Raw genomic sequence first — 13,267 nt, forward strand, 5'->3', positions numbered from 1 at the left:
AGCCATTGGAATTCATAACATACATTTGCAAATTCGTAACATTGTATGAATTGTAACTAATAACGTATCATATGACATGGATATCCACAAATTAATACATATCACACTATCATACTAATTGGAGTGTTCCAGTACTTTTACTATGTTATGTCGACCCGAGTCCAGGCTGTGCAAAAAGGTAAAGGCGGGGAGCAGGGAATCATAGATGAGTTCATGGGCAACACATGAACACTGAGTGAGGCTACATTGATAAAGATAGGTAGTGGGGGGGGGAAATGAACCAGAAATGCATATGTAGTGGAGGAGAGGTCTTTTTAAAGTGGAGGTAAGAGGTGCTGTGCATCTGGAGGATTCATGGGGATGGTAGCAAAGAGAGCAAAGGCCTATGGGTAGGATGGCAGGGTTTCAGGGGAGAAGAGTGCTGATATCTCATAACTGTCAAAATTGTTTATTCATGGTTTTCATAGTTTACGTGCACATTGAGAAAGAAAAATGTAGTGTTTTGATGCTCTTTTGACACATCTAAATGCTGTTAATAAAACGGAATAAAACGTATTTTGAGGGAACTTGGTGTTTGAATAAAAAATATTTTAAAAAGGTAGCAGGGGGAAGATAAAAAAGCATGTCTGTTTATTATAGTAAACTACTTTCCACTTGGCTGTAAACAAGTAACTCACCATCAAACCATTTGCACAGTTCTTTGTCAAAGCTGAAATGCTGCACTTGTGAGTTACACAACAAAGATAGATTTAAAAAGAGTTAAAGAATAAAATAACGATGCACTTATTCAAGCAGCTGAGTCAGAAGTTAAAAGTGGCTGCCACATATCTCTCAAGTGGCTAAAAGTGACTCCCAAACAGGGCCCAATGAATCCCGGAGGAAATAAAGCTGGGGATCTACAAATTCAACTTCTAGTCACTTGCCAATTTGTGCAAATGTTTAATCATCTGTCCTGGAATAAAGCAATATTCAGTACAAATGGGATTCCTTATTCTTTGCAATGAACAAGATAGTAATACAGGAGACATTGAACAGCATACAAATGACATTGGGCTCTCAAAGTAAACCCTAGTTTACTTTGAACATACAGAGAATTTATTTGCATTAGAAAGTGCTAATTCCACTTGCAAGGTAATGTAGGCAAATTGACGAAGTGCTTGGTGTGGTTTCATCATTGTTAAAAAAGGACTACTCACACTCTCAATATAGCTGTAATATATGCGCGTCTATGTGTGTATTGTCAAAAATAAACCATTATGTTACTGGCAAAGTGTTTGGTGGTTTCACCATTGTTAAAAACTACCGGCATTTTCTCCAAATATAGTTATATTATACGCATATCTACCTGGGTTGTCAAATGGAAACAAATATTTATTCTTCATAAAGTAGGGCCGCCATACTAATTTTGGAATGAAGGAGAGGATAACATGTAAATATCTGCTCCTGGAAGATCCATAGGGATCTGTACCTACGTAGTGCACTGTACAAGGAATAGGGTACCATTTGGGTAGCATTCACTGTTTTATCAGTAGTGAAACAATTGCAACAACAATCGTAAGAGAATGTCGAGGGGCAACATAATAGAATCAATGTGTTGACCTTTGAGGAAGAGATGTTTCCTCGCCATATCATTTGGCAAACAGGACAGGGTCTGACGAAAATCTGTTTCATAATCAAGCAATTCCCGAAAATAACAGTATCTAATCTAAACATTGATGACCTCGCACTCCTCTGATGCAGGTAGACCAATCACATTTTTATGCTAGGTGTTGAATTCCATTAGATGTGTTGTTCACGTTTAACATTTGAATAATAACATAGCAAAAATGCCATGGCAGATGGCACAAGTAAAACATACAAAAGCTATCTACAAGCTTTGACCGGAGATAAACCGTGCTTGTGATTGAGGGATGGAATCGGAAGTGACTCAGACGCTCTCTGGTATAGTTGAGTCGGTTGAGATCCGAGTTTCCATTGGCATTTCGTCGGACACGTCCACTTTGTTGTCATAAGCTTGCAGGGCTTGATTGTCCTCCTCCTGTTGGTACCTCGCAAAGTTGACAAAGACCTGAGGATGAAGACATGGTGGTAAGAGTAGCTGTAGAGAGAACGTCCTTGCATGTAAAACACACACACACATCAGTTCATATGAATGGGCTTCAAATGTGTTTAAAGATTGTTTTGTCTTCAGAAATATTTCAACATTTAAACCGAAAGTCAATCAGCATATTCGATCTGCTTCTTCGAATGACATTTAACCAAAACAAGTTTCTATGATGCATCCTTAAATATCTTACACTTCACTGTGAAACAAGACAGAACGTATCCTGTTAATTATTACCCCCCCCCCCCCCCTTATTCACGGTGAAAAGGAGCCGGACAACATTAGTATGCTTTATGGGGTGGGGAAACAACAGTAACATGCTTTATGGGGTGGGGAAACAACAGTAACATGCTGTATGGGGTGGGGAAACAACAGTAACATGCTGTATGGGGTGGGGAAACAACAGTAACATGCTGTATGGGGTGGGGAAACAACAGTAACATGCTGTATGGGGTGGGGAAACAACAGTAACATGCTGTATGGGGTGGGGAAACAACAGTAACGTGCTTTATGGGGTGGGGAAACAACAGTAACGTGCTGTATGGGGTGGGGAAACAACAGTAACGTGCTTTATGGGGTGGGGAAACAACAGTAACGTGCTGTATGGGGTGGGGAAACAACAGTAACGTGCTGTATGGGGTGGGGAAACAACAGTAACGTGCTGTATGGGGTGGGGAAACAACAGTAACGTGCTGTATGGGGTGGGGAAACAACAGTAACGTGCTGTATGGGGTGGGGAAACAACAGTAACGTGCTGTATGGGGTGGGGAAACAACAGTAACATGCTGTATGGGGTGGGGAAACAACAGTAACATGCTGTATGGGGTGGGGAAACAACAGTAACATGCTTTATGGGGTGGGGAAACAACAGTAACATGCTGTATGGGGTGGGGAAACAACAGTAACATGCTGTATGGGGTGGGGAAACAACAGTAACATGCTGTATGGGGTGGGGAATCAACAGTAACATGCTGTGTGGGGTGGGGAAACAACAGTAACATGCTGTATGGGGTGGGGAAACAACAGTAACATGCTGTATGGGGTGGGGAAACAACAGTAAAAACTTGTCTTCATCAGGTAAAGTATTAACAAAGAAGGCCATGACATAAAACAAAAAGACCATCATCAACCTGACTAATATTATACCATGCTATCTGAGCCACTTACACGGGGACTGTTTCTGCAGTGAAACAACCGTTTACAGGGGAAGTGATTTTATGTATATTTTTTTTTTTTTATCTCCACCAAGTCCATTAGGCACTGCCTATGAAGTATATATTCCTCAACAGTTACAGCCAATAAAATAATGCCACACTATGTATATGGTCCCCTTCGAGGCATAGAACAAGTGCTCTTCCATTTCGTTTTGGCAGCAAAGACAAAATGATAAAAAATGTTTAAAAAAACTCCCTTCCACTACCCCTCCTCAGCTCTTCCTCATCTTCTGAATCCCTGGTGGAATCAACTTCACTCTTCTAGCTTCAGCGTCAAAGTGAAAGCCCAGTACAACGCATTTGATGCAATAGTTGTGATATAACTGGCTGTTATCAGCCTGGCATGTTTCATTTGAAAAGAAAGGAGAAGGTTCCACTGATTTCCCCGATCCGTTCTAGTGTCAGATAATGTCTGCCATCTTAATTGGAACTAGAAAATCTTCGGTCGAGACTCCAGAGAAAAGTCAGACGGGACGGTAAGTATGTGATACCTTTGATGGAGGAGGACCTTGAGTGTTAGATCCTGTTTCAAGAAACGTCCTGTTAAATTGGGGAGGACTTGCGCAGTGAAGAACTGTAGTGCTCGGCTCTTCGGGCTTTTGAAACTGACAGAAAGTTTAGCAGAAGGCTTCCTTACAAAAGATGTCTGACAAAACGTTTTATTTTTCAGTTTCCATTCAATAACTTGACGGTTGTGACATCTTGTCAGGGAGAAAATTAGGAAGTTGAAAAACAACAATGCCTACTTCAACTCCGCCTATCAGGGAGATTATTTCACCCTTGACCCCAGATGCCATTGGTTGGATACAGTATGCTAAGAGGCTTAAGACATTGATGCCTTTGACCTTCAATATCAGAGTTTGACAGACAATACAATATCCAGACCACATAGTGCTACACTTCTTAAGTTGTCTACTGTATATTTGTTAAGGCAGGAGACAATGTTGCGTTTATGAACGCATTCTAAATAAAAGACAGACCTGACGTAGAGCTACGTAAGTGGTCAAAATGTTGTCACCAATAACCCACATGGGAGCATACATATCCTGCATAGTTTTATCATGTGGTGCAGATATTTAATATCCTGCATCTGCTCTGACTTTATATTTGTGGAACTGTGCATGTGACATGTTCAAATACTAGCATTTCATACGGCACACACAGTAACAACACATCTCTTTCCTCACTATACTCGCTACAAACATGTTTCTCTAATCACCTCTCACCTTCTAACCATTTGTTTATTATAACTTAGACCACACTGACATGTTGTTCATAAAAAGATGGGTGTGGGTATTAATTATGGCGAGGGGTCATTTGGGTGTTTATTACATGGCTGCCGACGCGTGGCAAGGAGAAGTAGGATGCAGAGGCGCTCAATTAACCTTTGCCGCTCTGGAGGTGGAGTCCCTGCACGCCACATGCCTCAGTGAACTTTTTAAATACAGGCCGTCCCAGTCCGTGCCCAGCTATGTGCTAGCTTGTTCCGTTGTCTTTGAAATGATCTCTGTGGTGGAAAATCCCTTTATTTCCCAGGGATGTAAGGTACAGTAAAAATGGACCGTGCCACTTCATTTTAGGTGTCAGTCCGGGAACATAGAAGATGGTAATGTTATCACTGCATCAGTGCTTGTCCCTATAGTCAGACAAAAGGTAACCCTTTGTTTTCTATGAAAGTAAAGATAATGTCTAACACATACAGTTGAGGAATAGCACCCTCGTGCTAAAGTTAAATATTGTGTTTTCAATTTGTGAAAAAACTCACGTTTCAGAGAACAATATTCACAACAAAGTACAGTTACTGTGTTGTCCAAAAGCCACTGAACTTATGAAGTACATGATTCACTGTACCGCTCGACTGTAGAGTACAGTCGAGCGGTACAGTGAATCATGTACTTCATAAGTTCAGTGGCTTTTGGACAACGCAGTATCTGGTTACCCTGCTTTGGAAGGAGCTAGGCTCCTGCTCCTATGACTCATTCCGGCTACTTACTTGATAATCAGCTGATACATACTTGATACCAAAATGGACAAATGTCAGGAAACAACGCCATTGCATATTAGATGACACATACTGAGTATTGGTGAGCCTGGTATATTGATATTTGTTGCTTACTACACAACAGTACAATCTAAATAGTATACAGAATGATTAGTTCACAGTATGTTGTTTTAGTAAGTAGTAGGCAAGGCAGTTTTCGGACACGGCCAATGTCTTTCAATATAGGCATTAACGCCACAGCCTTGGGGCCGGATCAATATTAATTGTAGTGCGAGCCAGGTCTTACAGAACAATAGGTCAGGACTGTCATCAATAAATCACCAGCTGAAAGGTGACTGTCTGGTCTCAGTCCCCCATAGGTGTTGGTTTCTATCCCCTTTGTGTTTTAGTGCAGTGACCTTATACCCCGCATGTGATGTATTTACTCTCTGTGATCTGGTAAATACAGTGTGGTCTATTACAGAATGGCTGCATTGTTGGTTCTCTCTTTCCCTCTCTTTTTTTCCCTTTCTCTTGTTTTCTTTCCCTCACTCACTCTCTTCTCTGACTCTTTATTTCACTCTCTCTCTTTCACTCTCTTTCTTTCACTCACTCTCTTTCACTCACTCACTCTCTTTCACTCACTCACTCTCTTTCACTCACTCACTCTCTTTCACTCACTCTCACTCACTCACTCACTCTTTCTTTCACTCTCTCTCTCTCACTCTTTTTCACTCTCTTTCACTCACTCTCTTTCACTCATTCACTCTCTTCACTCACTCACTCACTCACTCTCTTTCCTTCCTTTTTTTCACTCACTCTCATTCTTTCACTCACTCTTTCTTTCGCTCACTCTTTTATTCTTTCGCTCACTCTTCTTTCTCTCACTCTTTTATTCTTTCTCTCACTCACTCCCATTCTTTCACTCACTCACTCTTTCACTCACTCATTCTTTCACTCACTCACTCTTTCACTCACTCACTCTTTCACTCACTCACTCCTTCACTCTCTTTCACCCACTCCTTCACTCTCTCTCACTCTTTTATTCTTTCTCTCACCCTTTTATTCTTTCTTTCTCTCACTCTTTTATTCTTTCTTTCTCTCACTCTTTCATTCTTTCACTCACTCACTCACTCACTCCTTCACCCAGTCCTTCACTCTCTTTCACCCACTCCTTCACTCTCTCTCACTCTTTTATTCTTTCTCTCACTCTTATTCTTTCTCTCACTCTTATTCTTTCTCTCACTCTTATTCTTTCTCTCACTCTTTTATTCTTTCTCTCACTCTTTTATTCTTTATCTCACTCTTTTATTCTTTATCTCACTCTTTTATTCTTTCTCACTCTTTTATTCTTTCACTCACTCTTATTCTTTCACTCACTCACTCATTCTTTCACTCACTCACTCACTCACTCACTCATTCTTTCACTCTTTCATCCTTTCACTCACCCACTCCTTCACTCTCTCGCACTCTTATATTCTTTCTCTCACTTTTATTCTTTCACCCACTCCTTCACTCTCTTTCACCCACTCCTTCACTCTCTTTCACTCACTCTTTTATTCTTTCTCTCACTCTTATATTCTTTCTCTCACTCTTATATTCTTTCTCTCACTCTATTCTTTCTCTCACTCTATTCTTTCTCTCACTATTCTTTCTCTCACTCTTTCATTTTTCTCAGTCACTCACTCTCTCACTCACCTCTCTTTCACTCACTCACTCTTTCTTTACTTCACTCACTCTTTGTTTCTATCACTTACTCTTTCTTTCTTTCACTTACTCTCTCTTTCTCACTCACCCACTCTCCTTCACTCTTTTTCACTCACTCACTTTCACTCACTCCTTATTTCTCACTCTTTCATTCTCTCACACTCATACTCTTTCTTTCCTTTACTCTTTCACTCACTCACTCACTCACTCACTCACTCACTCACTCACTCACTCACTCACTCACTCACTCACTCTTTCATTCTTTCTTTCACTCTGATTCCTTCACTCTCTCACTCACACTCTTTCTTTCCTTTACTCTTTCTTTCACTCACTCTTTCTTTCTTTCTCTCTCTCACTCACTCTTTATTTCACTCACTCTTTATTTCACTCACTGACTTTCTCCCACTCACTCTTTCTTTCCTCCACTCTTTCTTTCACTCACCCTTTCTTTCTTTCACCCACCCTTTCTTTATTTCACCCACTCTTTCTTTCACTCACTTACTCACTCACTCTCTTTCTTTATTTCACTCACTCTTTCTTTCACTCTCTTTCTCACTCACTCACTCTCCTTCACTCTCTTTCACTCACCCACTTTCTTTCACACACTCCTTATCACTGTCTCTCACTCTCTTTCACTCACTCTCTCACACATTCTTTTTCTCTCACTCTCTTTCACGCACTCTCTTTCTTTCACTCACTCTTTCTCACATTTTTCACTCACTCTTTCTTTCACATACCATTTCTTTCCTTCACTCTTTCTTTCACACACTCTTTCTCACATTCATTATTTTTCTCACTTTCTTTCAATCACTTTCTCTCACTCGTTCTTTCACTCACTTTCGCTCACTCGTTCTTTCGCTCACTTGTTCTTTCGCTCACTTGTTCTTTCACTCACTCGTTCTTTCGCTCACTTGTTCTTTCGCTCACTCATTCTTTCACTCACTCTTTCTTTCACTCACTCTTTCTTTCACTCACACTCTCACTCATTCACCCTCTTTCACTCACTCACCCTCTCACTCACACTTTCACTCACTCACTCTCTTTCTTTTTTTCACTCGTTCTTTCACTCACTCTCTTTCTTTCACTCACTCTCTCCCACTCATTCCTTTTCTCTCATTCTTTCATTCACTCACTTTCACTCACTCTTTCTTTCACTTACTCTTTCTCTCACTCTTTCTCACTCACTCTCTCTCTCACTTACTCTCTCACTCACCCTCTTTCACTCACTCTTTCCTTCCTTCACTCTTTCTTTCTCTCACTCACTCTTTTATTCTCTCACTCACTCTTTTATTCTCTCACTCACACTTTTATTCTCTCACTCACTCTTATTCTCTCACTCACTCTTATTCTCTCACTCACTCTTATTCTCTCACTCACTCTTTTATTCTCTCACTCACTCTTTTATTCTCTAACTCACTCTTTTATTCTCTCACTCACTCTTTTATTCTTTCACTCACTCTTTCTTTCACTCACTCTTTCTTTCACTCACTCTTTCTTTCACTCACTCTTTCTTTCACTCACTCTTTCTTTCTTTCACTCACTCTTTCTTTCACTCACTCTTTCCTTCACTCACTCACTCTTTCTTTCTTTCCTTCACTCACTCACTCACTCACTCACTCACTCACTCACTCACTCACTCACTCACTCACTCACTCACTCACTCACTCACTCACTCACTCACTCTTTCACCCACTCACTCTTTCACCCACTCACCCACTCACTCACTCTTTCACCCACTCATTCACTCTTTCACCCACTCCTTCACCTCTCTTTCACTCACTCCTTCACCTCTCTTTCACTCACTCCTTCACCTCTCTTTCACTCACTCCTTCACCTCTTTCACTCACTCTCTTTTTCACTCACTCTCTTTTTTACTCACTCACTCACTCACTCACTCACTCACTCACTCACTCACTCACTCACTCCGTCCTTCACTCACTCACTCACTCACTCACTCACTCACTCCCTCACTCACTCACCTCTTTCTTTCACTCACTCTTTTATTCTTTCACTCACTCTTTTATTCTTTCACTCACTCTTTTATTCTTTCACTCACTCGCTCTCTTTCTTTCACTCGCTTTCTCACTGAGGCTTGATTGCAACAGATCTCAAGCTTCATACATCACATCAGAAACGTGGGGTGAGGCAGCGACATTCGACATCAAGTCTAACAGCATTCAGTGTACAAGTCTTAAAGGAAATGTGTTCTATAGATAATGTTTGCCTAAAAGAGATGGGCATCTCACCCCTGGAGGGCCACAGTGTCTGCAGACATTTACTCCAGCCTTAACACACCTGCCAAGAAAATAAACCTGTACACTCTCCTGCCCTCCAGGATCAGTCACCATCTCTATGGTCCTCAACCAGAACAGCAATTGAATGAAGGGTTTAATCTGGTTACCTGATCCAGAGTGGTCTGGGAGACAGAGTAGTCCTCCACACCCAGCCTCTGCTGATGAGTGGTGAAATGGCTGAAGATGCTGGCCAGAGCGCCCTCGCTGTGGGGGAGCTGGTACTGCAGCGTGTTGTGGTGCTTCTCCTTCAGTACGCTACCAGGGAAGGTCTCGTGGACAAACTCCTCCACGGGGCCCAGGGCGGGGGGCGAGCCGCCCACCCTCACGATCACAGTGTAGCCTTCTCCGAACCTAGAAAGAACAAACACATGGATAAACACATACACTACACATCAATTAAAGCATATGGACTGACAAAAATGCACATATATACATACAAACACGCACACAAAAACGTGGTTATCCAAGATTAGTGCCTTTTTGGAATCATTTGTATGCTCCAGCATATCACCTGCTTCCATATTCGCCTTGCCTAATGTGGGCAGCAGGTAGCCTAGTAGGTAGAGATTTGTCTGCTGAAAGGTTGTTAGTTTGAATTCCCAAGCCGACTAGGTGAATTCTGTCGGTCTGCCCTTGAGCAAGGTACTTAACCCTATTTGCTCCAGGGTTGCTGTGAATAATGGCTGATCCCTGGCCATGACCTCACTTTCCAAGGGTGGGATATGCAACAAAAAAAATATTCCCATTTCACACTACACACTTGTACATGTGTGAAACAGGACAAATATAAGCAAGCGCTACTTGACCGTTGACACACAAGTACGCACACACAAAAAAAGTGAGGTTATCCAAGGTTAGTGCAGTTTGGTAAATTACACACCATTAAATGCCCCTTTGGAACAATTTTGTGTGCTCCAGCGAATTCCCTTGATTCCATATTCACCTTGCCTTCTGTCTATGCACCACCCAAGCTAAAGTGCACACTCCTGAATTTAACAGCAGCACTTAAATAATATGCTTCTATTTCCTCACTGTGCTGAATTTGGTGGTACCCTTGCGCTAACATAATGTGATGAAGGAGGAGGAGAAGGGGGGATAGAGGGATGGAACGAAGGAGATGGGGAGCGGGGGAGGGGGGGTATAATTGATCTTCATTTCCCGGCTCGGCTCGTTGAAAGCTCCCTGTGCAGCGTTTCGGGGAATAGGTGCGTCACTAACACCGGGAGTCGGCCAACTCCGCACACCCGAGAAACTCGTGAGTTTTTTCCGTCTGAAGGAATGTTCACTCCTCCTACTGCTTTTCCCCCATCCCTCTCTTCCCCCTCCCTCTGCTGCTAGCGCTGCTTCAGAAGGTGCTAATGCTAGGTGCTGTCGCAACATCCTGAGTTTGGACAAATCCATGAGTTGGCATGTAGAATTACCCATGGTGCTTTGGGTGAACCTACTGTATATGTAAGCAGTGGATCACCGTGTGACACGTTGGCTGCATTCCAGAAACACGGTTTCAACACAGGTCTGCACATATGATCCGATCTTTAAAATACCTGGGGTTGTTTAATGGAGACTGTGTCCCAAATGGCCCCCTATGGTGAATAGGCCGCCATTTGGGACACAACCATAGTGTTTATTATCTGGACTGTTTAAGTGGCTAATGTCTCAGCAACCACATCTGTCTAAGGCACTGCATCTCAAGAGGTGTCACTACAGTCCCTGGTAGGTTGTCATTGTCAATAAGAATTTGCTAGGACAAGGTTTGGGTGTATGGTATATTTTCTATTATTCAGACTTAAAATGTCTTGATACGTGCCGTTTAGGCCGTCTTAAAGCCAATCCTAATCTAAGGACATACAGTATATTTTCAGAATACCTCAAAATCTCTTTTAGTGTATGAACACTGCTTTCGGAAAGTATTCAGAGCCCTGGACATTTTCCACATTTTGTTACGTTACAGCCTTATTCTAAAATGGGTTAAATACTTTTTTAAATTACAGCAATATGCACACAATGTCCCAAGAAGACAAAGCAAAAACAGTTTTATTTACAATTTTGACAAATCTATAAAATATAAAACACAGAAATACCTTATTTACATGAGTATTATTATTTTCTATGAGACTTGAAATTGAGCTCAGGTGCATCCTGTTTCTATTGATCATCCTTGAGATGTCTCTACAACTTGATTGGAGTCCACCTATGGTACATTCAATTAATTGGACATGATTTGGAAAAGCACACACCTGTCTATATAAGGTCTCACAGTTGACAGTTCTTGTCAGAGCAAAAACCAAGCCATGAGATCGAAGGAATTGTGCATAGAGCTCCGAGACAGGATTATGTCAAGGCACAGATCTGGGGAACGAGTACCAACACATTTCTGCAGCATTGAAGGTCCACAAGAACACAGCCGAGAATCTTCCGAGAGCTGGCCACCCAGCCAAACTGAGCAATCGAGGGAGACGGGCCTTGGTCAGGGCGATGACCAAGAATAAGATGGTCACTCTGACAGAGCTCCAGAGTTCCTCTGTGGAGATGGGAGAACATTCCAGAAGGACAACCATCTCTGCAGCACTCCACCAATCAGGCCTTTAGAGCGGCCAGATGGAAGCCACTCCTCAGTAAAAGGCACATGACAGCCCACTTGGAGTTTGCCAAAAGGCACCTGAAGACTTTCAGACCATGAGAAACAACATTCTCTGGTCTGATGAAACCAAGATTGCTTGAATGCCAAGCGTCACGTCTGGAGGAAACCTGGCACCATCCCCAAGGTGAAGCATAGTGGTGGCAGCATCATGCTGTGGGGATGCTTTCAGTGGCAGGGACTGGGATACTAGTCAGGATCGAGGCAAAGATGAACAGAGCAAAGTACAGAGAGATCCTTGATGAAAACCTGTTCCAGAGCGCTCAGGACCTCAGACTGGGGCAAAGGTTCACCTTCCAACAGGACAACGACACTAAGCACACAGCCAAGACAACGCAGGAGTGGCTTCGGGACAAGTCTGATCTCCTTGAGTGGCCCAGCCAGAGCTTGGACTTGAACACGATCAAACATCTCAACCTGATAGAGCTTGAGAGGATCTACAGAGTAGAATGGGAGAGATTCCCCAAATATAGGTGTGCCAAGCTTGTAGCGTCATACCCAAGAAGGCTCAATGCTGTAATCGCTGCCAAAGGTGCTTCAACAAAGTACTGAGTAAAGGGTCTGAATACTTATGTAAATTTTATATTTTAGGTTAAAAAAAATGCGTGTAGATTGATGAGGAAAAAATACATTTGAATCAATTTTAGAATAAGGCTGTAACGTAACAAAATGTGGAACATGTCAAGTGGTCTGAATACTTTCCGAAGGCCCTGTAGACCTCTGCAAATGACAGTCTCAATCCCATTATTTATTTATATATTCAGAAAAGAAATTCAGAAAAACTGATTGCCATACTCCTACCTAATTCTTTTGAGGCAATGAGGCCTTGTAATGACTTGTTATTGTGAATCTAAAATCAAATAAATCTGACTTATCAAATTATTTCCAGGTCTCTTAAGAATGTGCAAACAAAAGCATTGTTCCAAACACCTCAATGAATTACGTAAGGCACATCAGCATATGATGAGATTCACTCATCACATCTATTTGTATAAAGCGGTGTGCATTCATTCACTTTCTATTTAGTTACACTGTGTATTCTGACATTAATAATTCAAACAAATCCCAATCAATCCACCGGCACATCAAATAAAAACCACCAAAATATGATTCTAACTTTGACATTAAATGCTCCCTCAAAGCTGGATTGGGCAACCAGCTTTTAACATTCCTTGGCTTTTATGCGAGAGACTAGTGTTATTTTGATGTTAGTACTCTTATTACCATTGTTTTCTGCTTAATGAATCCCCTAATGTTATATTTAGTCGTGGGAAATGTCCATTGGAGGCTGTTAAGTGCTCCATGCAAGGAGAAGCAGCAACCTCTTAA

At 41.8% G+C, this 13,267-nt stretch overlaps 1 protein-coding gene across 3 annotated transcripts in view; it reads right to left on the minus strand.

Annotated features, from left to right (window-relative positions):
- Positions 1–432: 432 nt before the first annotated feature.
- Positions 433–13,267, minus strand: part of LOC135510599 (phospholipid-transporting ATPase ABCA1-like) — a 246,065-nt gene continuing 233,230 nt past the window's right edge. For all 3 annotated transcript variants that reach the window (XM_064931639.1, XM_064931637.1, XM_064931638.1), the window contains exons 49-50: positions 9,408–9,651; positions 433–2,068 (exon numbers count right to left, since the gene is read on the minus strand). In XM_064931639.1, the coding sequence (XP_064787711.1) occupies positions 1,928–2,068; positions 9,408–9,651 (385 nt within the window). In that variant the 3' untranslated portion in view covers positions 433–1,927. The remainder of the gene's footprint in view (positions 2,069–9,407; positions 9,652–13,267) is intronic.

Source organism: Oncorhynchus masou, chromosome 23 (assembly GCF_036934945.1).
Source record: "Oncorhynchus masou masou isolate Uvic2021 chromosome 23, UVic_Omas_1.1, whole genome shotgun sequence".
NCBI classification, from domain to species: domain Eukaryota; kingdom Metazoa; phylum Chordata; class Actinopteri; order Salmoniformes; family Salmonidae; genus Oncorhynchus; species Oncorhynchus masou.